This window comes from Vipera ursinii (genome assembly GCF_947247035.1).
Source record: "Vipera ursinii genome assembly, chromosome: 2".
In the NCBI taxonomy this organism is placed as follows: Eukaryota; Metazoa; Chordata; class Lepidosauria; order Squamata; family Viperidae; genus Vipera; species Vipera ursinii.
Genome location: NC_139513.1, coordinates 12,366,441 through 12,380,079, shown reverse-complemented (window position 1 = coordinate 12,380,079; position 13,639 = coordinate 12,366,441). Strand labels below are relative to the sequence as shown.

The window sequence follows — 13,639 nt, the reverse complement described above, 5'->3', positions numbered from 1 at the left end:
AAAGCACTATGGAGCGGTGTATAAATCTAAATACTATTGCTATTGCTAACTGTTCAAAGTTACAATGGATTGCCCCCCCCGCCCCCCAAGAGCTACTTAAGACCTGGTTCCTTCTGACTGCTGCACATATCTGCACAATCATGATCACGTTTCAGATGCTTGGCACTTGTATGACCGGTTGCAGCATTCTAGCAATAGCCCTTAGACTTATATACCACTTCACACTCTCTGAGCGGTTTACAATATTAGCATATGCCCTCCCCCAAAAAAGCTGGGTCCTAATTTTACCGAACTCGGAAAGGTGGAAAGCTGAGTCAAAGTTGAGCCCGTCAGGATTGAACTGGCTTTGGGCAGAGTAAGCCCGCAATACTGCACTGTAACCACTGCACTACCACAACGCCTGCGTGCCGCATTCACATGACTGTGATTGATGACCCTTTTTGCAGTTTTCCAATCTTTGAGGCTGAATTCTAGCAAAAAAAATGGCCGTAAGAATATGTTGATTTGCTTAACGAATATGTATTCACTTAACAACCGCTGCAGAATGGTTGCCAAATCAAGGCCAGTTGCACGGGTGCCTCGACGTAGGGACTATCATGACGTACAATCGAAATTCTGTCTCTGTTAACAGTTGTAAGCCTGAGAACGGCCTGTATGCCCTGAGAATCTCTTGCGAGAGCAGTGTTGTTTTATTGCAGGAAAAACAGCATTTCTGGGCACCTTAAAGCAAAGGCAGATTTATTATATACACTGTACATGTTAGAACATTCAAGAGACAAATACCGGTAGCCCTCAGTGACCACAATTGGAAACGGAATTTCAGGAACTAAGGGATGCGATCGTTAAGCAAGTCATCACATCACCAGACCAGCTTTACTACCATTTTTTAGAATGGTTGTAAAGCGAATTGCGCGATTGTGAAGCAAATTGTGTGGTTGTGAAGCAAATCACGTGCTGGTGAAGCAAATCTGGTTGCGAAGCAAATTGCGTGCTGGTGAAGCAAACTGTGTGGCGGTGAAGCAAATGGTGTGGTGGTGAAGCAAATTGCTTGGTTGTGAGGCGAATTGTGGGGTTCATAATAATAAAGTTGGAAGGGACCTTGGAGGTCATCTAGTCCAACCCCCTGCTCAGGCAGGAAACCCTATATACCATTTCAGACCAATGGCTGTCCAGTCACTTCTTAAAAATTTTCCAGTGTTGGCGCATTCACCGTTGTTCAGTGAATTGTGGGATTAAGCAAATTATGTGGTTGTTAAGTGAATTGTGTGGTTGTTAACGGGCAGCCATTTGTCCAAAATGGTATAGGCCAGGGGTAGGCAACCTCGGCTCTTTTATGACTCATGGACTTCAACTCCCAGAATTCCTGAGCTCAGGAATTGCTGGCTCAGGAATTCTGGGAGTTGAAGTCCATGAGTCATAAAAGAGCCGAGGTTGCCTACCCCTGGTATAGGCAGTGCTTTTTTTGTAAAAGAAAAAGGTGCCGGAACTCACACATGTCATACAACCCACCTTGCCTACCCTACAAGGTTCCATCCAAAAAAGGTGCCGGAACTCCGTTCTGAGCGTTCTAGGAGAAAAAAAAGCCCTGGGTATAGGGTTTCCTGCTTGAGCAGGCGGGTTGGGCTAGATGACCTCCAAGATCCCTTCCAACTTTGTTATTATTATTATTATTATTATTATTATTATTATTATTATTATTATTATTATATTATTATTATTATTATTATTATTATTATTATTATTATTATTATTATTATTATTATTATTATTATTATTATTAATGCCGGTCTTCCCTCTTTTGATAATTTGTGTCTAACCTCCCTTCCATTTCTTCCCCAGCCGCCCTGCAACTTTTAAACTTGGTAGAAATTTTACTATGGATCAGCTTGATATATAGCCACACATTTCGCAAGCGTGACTCTTGGCGATGAACGGTGAAACCAAACATTCAAAAGCATCTTGAATAATCAGCGAGAGCAATTAAACCTAAAGAAAAAAAAAAAGCAGCGGAAGGCATCAGAATTTCACACACACCGTACAGGAAGTCCTCAATTTATGACCGCAGCGGAGCCCCAAATTTCTGTTGCTAATAGAGACATTGGTTGAGTTTTGCGCCCCATTTTACAGCCTCTCTTGCCACATTTGCTAACGGAATCGCTGCACTCGTTCAATTAGTAACACGGTTGTTAAGTAAATCCAGCTTCCCCCATTGACTTTGCGGGTCAGAAAGTCGCAAAAAAAAAAAAGGGGGGTGGGATCGCGTTGATCCCCGGACACTGCAAACGTCGTAAATGTGAGTCAGCTGCCAAGCCTCTGAATTTTGATTACGTGACCATGGGGGATGCTGCAATGGTTGGGTGAAAAAAACAGTCATTCAGTCACTTTTCCCAGGGCCGTGGTTTACCTTCGAACAGTCACTAAGTGAGCTGGTCTTAAGTCGAGGACTATCTGTACAAGCAAGTCATGGGGGCTCCCTTTTACCAAGGGAGCCTCAGGCCTGCTTGGGGGAAAAAACCACACACCACAATTTAAGAAATTTCTAGAACAGGGGTCTTCAAACTTGGCCCTTTTATGACTTGTGGACTTCAACTCCTAGAATTCCTCAGCCAGCTTTGCTGGCTGAGGAATTCTGGGAGTTGAAGTCCACAAGTCATAAAAGGGCCAAGTTTGAAGACCCCTGTTCTAGAAGATCATCCCAAAGGTGCTTTTCCAAGAGGCAACTGGACTTTGAAGACGTTTCGCTTCTAGAGAGACAACACAAAACTGCTGGCGCTGTTGTGTTTCCATAAACCCTTCAAGGGCAGCTCCACATCGAAGGCATTGCAGCAGTCCAGGGCACAAAACCTACAGAATACAGGTAGTCCTCCACTTTAACGACCACAACTGAGCTGCTTCAGCTTCCTCAGAGCTGAAGAAGCTTCTCAGATGAGAAGCGAAATGTCTTCAAAGAAAACCAAAGGAAGTCCAGGTTGACTCCTGAAAAAGCACCTTTGGGACCTCATCGTGACCCGGATGGCCAGGAATCTCTGTAGCCTTCCAGAAATTCACTTAGGATTCTGGTCAATCTCAAATGAAGGCTACTGCTAAGCTTGTAAGCCGCCCTGAGTCTTCGGAGAAGGGCGGGATATAAATGGAATTAAAATAAATAAATAAATAAATTTCAGGTGGGGCCCCCCAGAAGAATAAGCTCCTCTCCTGGATTTTGATCAGATGATCACCTGGGATGCTACAAGGGTCGTAAATGTGAAAAAACGATCACTGGTCACTTTTTCCAGTGACGTCGTCACTTTGAACGGTCACTCAGTGAACTGTTGTAAGTTGAGGACCGCCCGTACTGTTCTAGCCTTGTCTGAAGGCCAATCTTGTCAAAAGGTGAGGGTGAAGATCCAAAAAAGCAAGATGGCAGTCAAAAGAACCACGATTAGGGTTCTTCCGGGCCTCCCGTTAAGGATGGTCTTTGTAATATCTTCCGTTGTACGTGGTTTCATTTATTTATTTGGGCCACATTAAGTTTTTATATTGGGCACAAAATATTCAGGAACCAATTTCGTTGGACACCTGGGAGATAATTTGGGTCAGAAATGTTAAATTTACCCAGGCTCAAAATCTAAGAGAAAATTTTTATAAAATGTTTTATAGATGGCATCTGGATCCCAAGAAGTTGTCCAACATGTATCCTAATTTACAGTCTAAATGTTGGAGGTGTGGTAGTTTAGAAGCTACCTATTTTCATATGTGGTGGACTTGTAGAAATATAAAAGCTTTTTGGATTAAAATTTGGTGGAACATTCAAAAGATTTTTAAGAGAAAGATAAAGTTTTCCCCGCAATTGTTTTTATTGGGCATTGTTGTAGATTGTGATGTTAAAGAAACGTGATGTTGAACATGATAACGGCAGCACGGTTACTGGTGGGACAATATTGGAAGAAGGATAGTTTGCCCACTGTAGAAGAATGGGTGTTTAAAGTTTCGAATCTTGCAGAAATGTCTAAGATTTCTGCTTATCTGAAAGATCATTCACAGGAAAGATATATTTCAGTTTGGAGGAGAAGGATAAATTATATTCAAAACAAATATGGGACTAAAAAGTACCATTTAGCTTATGAGTAGATTTTAGTGGGATATTGTTATTGGTACGTTGTTGGTAGTTATGTTAAAAGAGAGTTAAAGCGCATTATGAATTTGGTTAATTGTATATTATGTATAATTTTTATTTAGAATATGATTATTGTAACTATAATCCTGTATTTAGCTCTGGGAAGTGGGGGGGTTTGGGGTGGGAGGGATTTGGGGATATATTGTAAAATTTTGTTTTTGTAAAACTCTTTAATAAAAAAAAGTTTTCATATTGTGAGGCACCCACAGGGGATCTGGAATCAGGTGACCCCCCCTCAATCTAATAAATTAAATGACTGGCCGTATGATCAAGCTCAATGTTTTACATATATATGTGACACTGACACCTTCACAAAAAGGGGTGGTGCATTGGCTGCAGAGTGACAACTGTCAATTTAAGACCAGGTGTAGGCCACCTTGGCTCTTTGATGACGCGTGTGTGTGTGAGTGTGTGTGTGTGTGTGTGCCTTTGGTCCCATGGAATCCGTTCAAGTCCTGGGTGATCCCAGGGATCCGCAGAGGTAATTTTGGAAAAAAAAACACCTGAGTTAGAGAACCAGAGGATAGCAAGTCCCCTTTGCTAATATAGGTAGTCCACAGTTTGCAACAATGGAGCCCGAAATTTCTGTCGCTAAGAGAGACAGTTGTTAAGTGAATTTTGCCCCCATTTTATGAGCTTCCTTGCCCCGGTGCTTAAGTGGGTCACTTGAGCTATTAGGTTGGTAACATGGTTGGTGAGTGAATCTGACTTCCCCTTTGACTCTGCTTGTCAGGAGGTCGCAAAAGGGGATCGATCATGTGACCCCCGGGACGCTGCAACCGTCATAAATACAAGTCAGTTGCCAAGCAGCCGAATTTCGACCGCGTGACCGTAGGGCTGCTGCAACAGCCCTAACTGGGAAAAATGGTCACAAGACGCTGTTTTTCAGTGTTGTGACTTTGCACCGTCACTAAATGAACTCTTGTAAGCCACCTGTCTGAAATGGTATAGTCCAAGGGTAGGCAACCTTGGCTCTTTTGTGACTCGCGGACTTCAACTCCCAGAATTCCTGAGTCGGCCATGCTGAGGGGAAAGGGAGAGGTTTGCAAGCTGAGCCATGCTGGCTCAGGAATTCTGGGAGTTGAAGTCCACGAGTCATAAAAGAGCCAAGGTTGCCTACCCCTGGCCTAGGCCGCTTTATGACTCGTGGACTTCAACTCCCAGAATTCCTGAGCCGGCCATGCTGAGGGGAAAGGGAGAGGTTTCCAAGCTGAGCCGTGCTGCCTCAGGAATTCTGGGAGTTGAAGTCCACGAGTCATAAAAGAGCCAAGGTGGCCTACCCCTGGCCTAGGCCGCTTTATGACTCGTGGACTTCAACTCCCAGAATTCCTGAGCCGGCCATGCTGAGGGGAAAGGGAGAGGTTTCCAAGCTGAGCCATGTTGGCTCAGGAATTCTGGGAGTTGAAGTCCACGAGTCATAAAAGAGCCGAGGTGGCTTACCCTTGATACAGGTTCTCCTGCTCGAGCAGCGGGCTGGACTAGAAGACCTCCAAGGTCCCTTCCAGCTTCTATTCTATTCTAAGTCAAAGCTGAGGACTGCCCGTGTTCATCAATCCCATCGGTTCACGAAAGAAGCTGGAAGGTGCCTTCATTGACTATAGCAGGGTTTGGCAAAGCTTGGCCCATGGGCCAAATCCACCCTGCCTGTTTGTGCGTGGCCTGTGAGATAAGCTTCTGGGCAGGCAGGTGGCAAGAGTCAGGCCTGAAGTCCCAGGTGAGGGATGGAGCCACGGATGGGGCATCCTACCATGGCCGGTGAAGCGGCACCATCCAACAGCTGCCGTGGCCCTTGGCTGGTAGGTCTGCCAGATGTGCCCATGGATGCAGAGGAGGGGCAGGATCTGGCCCTTTACGGGAGGAAAAAAATGGCTAACTCCTGACGTATATGGAAGCTAGTAATTCATTTCGGGGGAAAATGAGGAAAACCATTCAGGACTGAGAACCACCCAGCTCTTAAGTTCTCACCTTAGGATCACAATTGGGGCCAGGATATTCATGGCTAAGCAAAAGACAGTTAAGTGAGTTGTGGCCGATTTGTAATGTTTTTGCCACAGCTGTTCGGAGAACCGTTAAAAACGAATCTGGCTTCCCGCATTGACTTTGCTCGTCGGAAGCCCGCCGGGAAAGTCATAAATGGCCATCAGGATGCGGCAACCGTCACCGAATACGTGCAAGTTGCCAAGTGATGCTGCAAAGATCGTAGGGGGGGGACGGACCGTTTGCAAGTCACCATTTCAGTGCCGTTTGTAACTTCAAACGGTCGTGAAACGAATAGCTAAAAGTTGAAGACTTATCAGGAGTTGCCAGTTTTTAAGGGTCTCTGATATTAACCTGATTTACCTAGTATCAGGAAAGCAGATTTACAGAATGTTACCGTATTTTCCGGCGTATAAGACGACTGGGCGTATAAGACGACCCCCTACATTTCCTGTTAAATTATAGGGTTTGGGCTATTTTCAGCACCCTGCGTATAAGACGACCCCTGACTTTTGAGAAGATTTTTATGGGTTAAAAAGTAGTCTTATACGCCAGAAAATACAGTATTTGTCTACTGCAGAGGTCTTCAAACTTGGCCACTTTTAAGACTCGGGGACTTCAACTCCCAGGCTGAGGAATTCTGGGAGTTGAAGTCCCTGAGTCTTAAAAGTTGCCACGTTTGAAGACCCCTGGTCTACTGTAACTGCAGTTAAACCAGTTGTGCTCCTTAGGTTGTTACTTTTTTTCCCAAAAAAAAGAAGCCAAATTATACCACCCAAACTCACTGGGAGTTTGATGGCGTATAAATTCAGTAAACTTGGAAAAAAAAAAGGGAAAAAAAATTAACAGAACTGCAGAGCTGACCTCGACACCCTGCCTGGATTCCGGGAAGGCTGTCATGTCCTGTCAGGAAATTACCGACACCCCCAAACTCCTCATCGTTCCCCCAAACAAGAAATGATGTTTCATTTATCACGGTTTTATTTCCTCCTGGGGAAGCCAGCATCAAACACAGCCCCTCCTTCGATTCCACCACCGTAAAGAAAGAGGGAAGAAAGCGCAAAACTCAAAACCCTGAGGACGGGGGTTTGTGGGTGTGTGTTTGATCCGACTAACCGGCTAACGCGTGACTCGAAAGGGAAATAAAACCAGGTCAGCACTGAAAGCGGGCCGGGAGAGAACGCTTCCTTTTCAGACGAATGCTTCGGTCCGACAAGCCCCCCTGAGAAGAGGGAGGAAGAGGAGGACGAGGAGGCGAAGAGGTCGCTGAGTTCTTGCACGGCTCCGAGATTCGGGACTCTGTCGATACTTCAGCGGGCGGCGTCTGGGAAGAAAGAGGGGGCCCTTGGGCAGGAGAAGTAAGAACGGGCAGAGATGCAGCCGTGCGGCCTTTACACACGATAGACAACACATCCTGGAGAATCCCAGTCTGGCTTGAATGCGCAGTCTGGAGTTTCCAGCCTTTCTCTCTTAAGTAGCCTTCCAGCTTCTCCACCGCCTTCCTTTCGCACTCTTCCCACGCCTTCTCGATTTCACTCGAGGGCGCGGGCTTGGCCTTGTGGGGCCCTGGCAAGGCCGGGTCCATGAGAGGGTTTCCCGCCGCCGAGTCCCCAATGCCACCTCGGGATGGACCAACGTCCGCTCTCCTTTCCTGCCGGGCCTTGCGAATGTTTCTCATCCGTTCGGGGATGGTCAGCGGCGGCTTTTGGCTTCCTGAGGGAGGAAGGGAGAAACACAGGCGTCTTAAAAGGACGGAGCGTGGAGCTCAGGTAGAGACTCGGAGCCGCGTGCGCAAGCATCGGCCCTTTCCTGGCTTGATCAAGGAAAAACCAACAAACATGCCACTAGGTGTGAGTGCATGAATGCAGCTGCTTCCTTCCTTCCTAGGGCAGGGGTAGGCCAACTTGGCTCTTTCATGACTGGTGGACTTCAACTCCCAGAATTCCTGAGCCAGCATGGCTCAGCTTGGAAACCTCTCCCTTTCCCCTCAGCGTGGCTGGCTCAGGAATTCTGGGAGTTGAAGTCCACGAGTCATAAAGCGGCCTAGGCCAGGGGTAGGCCACCTTGGCTCCTTCCTTCCTTCGGCTGGCTTTTTAAAAAGGATATTGTGGGAAGAGTCCGAAAGAAGTGGAAGAGCCGAAGATAGGGGTGGGCCACCTTGGCTCTTTTATGACTCGTGGACTTCAACTCCCAGAATTCCTGAGCCAGCCATGCTGAGGGGAAAGGGAGAGTTTCCAAGCTGAGCCATGCTGGCTCAGGAATTCTGGGAGTTGAAGTCCACCAGTCATGAAAGAGCCAAGGTTGCCTACCCCTGCCCTAGGCCGCTTTATGACTCGTGGACTTCAACTCCCAGAATTCCTGAGCCAGCCACGCTGAGGGGAAAGGGAGAGGTTTCCAAGCTGAGCCATGCTGGCTCAGGAATTCTGGGAGTTGAAGTCTACGAGTCATGAAAGAGCCAAGGTGGCCTACCCCTGGCCTAGGCCGCTTTATGACTCGGGGACTTCAACTCCCAGAATTCCTGAGCCAGCCACGCTGAGGGGAAAGGGAGAGGTTTCCAAGCTGAGCCATGCTGGCTCAGGAATTCTGGGAGTTGAAGTCCACGAGTCATGAAAGAGCCAAGGTGGCCTACCCCTGGCCTAGGCCGCTTTATGACTCGTGGACTTCAACTCCCAGAATTCCTGAGCCAGCCACGCTGAGGGGAAAGGGAGAGGTTTCCAAGCTGAGCCATGCTGGCTCAGGAATTCTGGGAGTTGAAGTCCACGAGTCATGAAAGAGCCAAGGTGGCCTACCCCTGGCCTAGGCCGCTTTATGACTCGTGGACTTCAACTCCCAGAATTCCTGAGCCAGCCACGCTGAGGGGAAAGGGAGAGGTTTCCAAGCTGAGCCATGCTGGCTCAGGAATTCTGGGAGTTGAAGTCCACGAGTCATGAAAGAGCCAAGGTGGCCTACCCCTGGCCTAGGATAAGTGGCACGGAAAGCAATACAATCTCTTGAGCTTGGTGGTTTTCTTCAGACATTTCATTACCCAACTAGGTAACATTATCAGTGCTGGGTAACGTTGTTAGCAGTAATGATGTTCCCAAGTTGGATAATGAAACGTCTACAAGACAACAACCAAGCTCAGAGCGCAACAAAGACCCCGGAGTTCAACCCTGGGCTACAAATATTCTCTTCCTACATTTCCTTTACAGGAAATAACCTGTAACCTCAAGAGGATGATAAACCTATACGGCTAGTCCTCAGCTTATGACCAGTCACTTCGCAACTGTTTGAAGTTACAAGGGACCCACAATAGGTACTTACAACCCAATTCTGCAGTTCCGACGGCAGGGAGCCCCGTTTTGATGCTGGGTAGCCATTTTGTGTCTACGGCCATTTGCAGTCAACCCACGATCATAGGACCTCAATTTATGACATTTTTTGACAGAAGCCGGGGTTTATTTCTGGTTTTTGGCAAAAAAAAAAGTCCCACAGCAAAAAATGGGTTTATTTAATGACCCTAGCATTAATAAGTATGGTGTTCGTTTAACAATCCTAGTCGTCAAATCAGGCCCAGCCAGGCGATGACTTGCTTTACAAGGATCGTGACTCATGATGATAATGGGCGGGCTCCGTTACAGTCAAAAGTGAAGGATTATCTGCATTGGAAGGTATTGAAAGGAATGAAGGAAATTTTTAAGAAGAGACTGGTCAGCCATTTGTCTGAAATGGCACAGGGTTTCCTGCCTGAGCAGGGGACTGGACTAGATGACCTCCAAGGTCCCTTCCAACTTTATTATTATTATCAAACTTTTATTCATAAAACTGGCACTAATGGTTGACACGGGTTGCTGCCAGCATCCTAGGTATCAACCAGGTATCTTCTTAAAATATAAGCTGTTCCGAGTAGCGCAGTTTTTTGTAGCTTTGCTGGAGTTATTGCAGGAAGCTGCAATTTCTTGATGTATTATTATTATTATTATTATTATTATTATTATTATTATTATTATTATGCTTATCATTATTATGCTTATCATGATTATGATTATATTATTATTATTATTATTATTATTATTATTATTATTATTATTATTATTATTATTATTAATTGTGTTGAACAAAATTGGGGAAAGGCGCAGCATTGTCCCTCAGACATTTCAGACCTGGGTTTACTCCATCAGCCCAAGATGAGGTTTTGGAAACAGACATAGCTCGCATTAACTATCTCTGAGTGAAAGATTGGGCCAAAGGTAAGAAACACGTCTGTTTTAGAATAAAATAAGTCGGAGCTCCATTGCTCTTAGCCTACTCGCTTAGAAAGCGCACAGCAGGGTTTCTCAACCGTGCCAGCTTTAAGATGGGTGGAGTTCAAATCCCAGAATTAGCGATACTATTTAGCTAAACCCACACACCTTAAAATGGGTCAGGTTGAAAAGCAGGCCTGGACTGAATAGCGGAGAATGTGCTGAATAAGAGGTGCAAAAAATGCTACTGTATTCCACACTCAGCCAGAGCAGCAGTTTGGGGGCAGGATTAGGGGCAGAGAGAGAGACCCAATATCTAGTCTCTATTGAGCTACAGAAGGTCCCTGGAGTGCTCTGAGGCAATAGAATCAAGATCACGTGAAGTGTTAATACCACTTTACTACGCCTTGATAAGGCCACGCTTGGAATACTGCATCCGGTTTTGGTCACCACGATGTAAAAAAGACGTCGAGACTCTGGAAAGAGTGCAGAGAAGAGCAACAAAGATGATCAGGGGACTAGAGGCTAAAACATAGGGAACGGTTGCTGGAATTGGGTATGTCTAGTTTAACGAAATAAGGGACGCGGTGGCTCAGTGGGTTAGGACGCTGAGCTTGTCGATCAGAAGGTCGGCAGTTTGGCGGGTCGAATCCAGAGTGCCGCGTAGCAGAGTGAGCGCCTGTGACTCGTCCCAGCTTCTGGCCACCTAGCAGTTCGAAAGCACGTAAAAATTCAAGTAGAAAAATAGGGACCACTACGGTGGGAAGGTAACAGCATTCTGTGTGCCTTTGGCGTCTAGTTATGCCGGCCACATGACCACGGAGACGTCCTCGGACAAGCGCTGGCTCTTCGGCTTTGAAACGGAGATGAGCACCAGCCCCTAGAGTCAGAAACGACTAGCACGCATGTGCGGGGGAACCTTTACCTTTACCTTTAGATTAATGAAGAGAAGGACAAGGGGGGACATGATAGCAGTGTTCCAATATGTCAGGGGTTGCCCCAAAGAAGAGGGAGTCAAGCTATTCTCCAAAGCACTTGAAGGCAGGACAAGAAGCAACGGATGGAAACTAACTAAAGAGAGAAGCAACCTAGAACTAAGGAGAAACTTCCTGACAGTTGGAACAATTAATCAGTGGAACAACCTGCCTCCAGAAGCGGTGAATGCTCCCAACACAGGAAGTTTTTAAGAAGAGACTGGACAGCCATTGGTCTGAAATGGTAGAGGGTTTTCTGCCTGAGCAGGGGGTTGCGCTAGATGATCTCCAAGGTCCCTTCCAACATCATCATCATCATTATTGTTGTTGTTGTTAATCCCCACTCTTAGCCCCAGAAGAGTGTGGAGTAATACAAAAAAATAATAGGGAAAGGCCTGGACTAGGAATAGAAGACCCAATTTTTTCTCCCCCCCCACCCCCTAAATCAGGCTCCCTAAAGGACTTGCAATAACCCCCTTCCTCCGTCAGAACAGAGCTGGAAGGGACACTGGAGGTCATCTAGTCCAAACCCCTGCTCAAGCAGGAGACCCTATCCCATTTCAGACAAGTGACTGTCCAGTCTCTCCTTAAAAGCTTCCAGTGATGAAGCACCCACAACTTCTGAAGGCAAAGCTGTTCCACTGGTTAATTGTTCTCACTGTTAGGAGGTTTCTCCTTAATTCCAGGTTGCTTCTGTCCTTGTTTAGTTTCCATCCATTGTTTCTTGTCCCGTCCTCTGGTGCTTTGGAAAATAATTTGACCCCCCTTCTTTGTGGCAGCCCCTCAAATACAGGAATACTGCTGTCATGTCACCCCTAGTCTTTCTTCTCACTAGACTGGCCAAACAGAAATCCTTCATGTTTTACTCTCCAGGCCTTGATCATCTTAGTTATTCTTCTTTGCACTTCCCCCCCCCCCATAAGGTCTCAACATCTTTTTTGCAATGTGGTAACCAAAACTGGGTACAATATTACAGATGAGGCCTTTTGTTGTTGTTAGCTGCGAAGTCGTGTCCGACCCATCGCGACCCCATGGACAACGTTCCTCCAGGCCTTCCTGTCCTCTACCATATTCTGGAGTCCATCTAGACTCACGCCTACTGCTTCAGTGACTCCATCCAGCCACCTCATTCTCTGTCGTCCCCTTCTTCTCTTGCCCTCAATCTTTCCCAGCATTAGGCTCTTCTCCAGTGAGTCCTTCCTTCTCATTAGGTGGCCAAAGGATTTGAGTTTTAGTTTCAGGATCTGGCCTTCTAAAGAGCAGTCAGGGTTGATCTCCTCTAGGACTGACCGGTTTGATCGCCTTGCAGTCCAAGGGACTCGCAAGAGTCTTCTCCGGCACCAGAGTTCAAAGGCCTCAATTCTTTGGCGCTCAGCCTTTCTTATGCTCCAGCTTTCACTGCCATACATTGCAACTGGGAAGACCATAGCCTTGACTATACGCACTTTTGTTGACAGGGTGATGTCTCTGCTTTTTAGTGTGCTGTCTAGATTTGCCATGGCTTTCCTCCCCAGGAGCAAGCATCTTTTAATTTCTTGGCTACAGTCCCCATCTGCAGTGATCTTGGAGCCCAGGAAAATAAAATCTGTCACTACCTCCATTTCTTCCCCATCTATTTGCCAGGAATTGAGAGGGCCGGATGCCATGATCTTGGTTTTCTTAATGTTAAGTTTCAACCCAACTTTTGCACTCTCCTTCTTCACCCGCAACAAGAGGCTCTTTAGTTCCTCTTCACTTTTCTGCCATTAGAGTGGTATCATCTGCGATGAGGCCTTACTAAGAATTTATAAAGCGGGACTAATGCTTCGCATGATTTTGATTCTACGTTCTGTTTAGACAACCAAGGATTGTATTGGCTTTTCTGGCTGCGGCCGCGCACGGTGGGCTCATGTTTAAGTGATCGTCCAGTAGGACATCCTATCTCCACCCTGTCTAATGTATGAGGATACATTACAGGTAGTCCTTGACTTATGGCTGTTAAGGAAGCCTACCCGTTACCGTCATAAGTCGCGACGTCCATAAAATAGATGACCAACGTGACTGACCTGGTTTTACAACTTTTTCTGCGAATGCTGCAGTTGTTAGGTGAATCAGTTTGTTCATTATGGGGCATTTTGGTTAAAAAAAAAAGCAATCAAATGCCAGTTTGGGGCAAAAAATGTTCTAAAACATGGTCGCATGACCGCAGAATGCTGCAGATGGCCATAAACACAGCCTGCTTGCCAAATGCCCAAAGTACGGTCATGTGACAGGAAGTGACCGGGTCATAAATAATCCCAGGGAGGTCTGCCATAATGTTGAGTGAGTGG

The 13,639-nt window shown here is 46.4% G+C and overlaps 2 protein-coding genes across 3 annotated transcripts in view; one reads left to right on the top strand and one right to left on the bottom strand.

Annotated features, from left to right (window-relative positions):
• The window catches only part of LOC310636470 (uncharacterized protein), a 356,270-nt gene that overhangs the window by 63,146 nt on the left and 279,485 nt on the right, over positions 1-13,639 (top strand). The window lies entirely within an intron of this gene.
• LOC310636483 (uncharacterized protein) overlaps positions 6,812-13,639 on the bottom strand; it is a 34,381-nt gene continuing 27,553 nt past the window's right edge. For both annotated transcript variants that reach the window (XM_083356373.1, XM_083356372.1), the window contains one exon: positions 6,812-7,846. In XM_083356373.1, the coding sequence (XP_083212499.1) occupies positions 7,287-7,846 (560 nt within the window). In that variant the 3' untranslated portion in view covers positions 6,812-7,286. The remainder of the gene's footprint in view (positions 7,847-13,639) is intronic.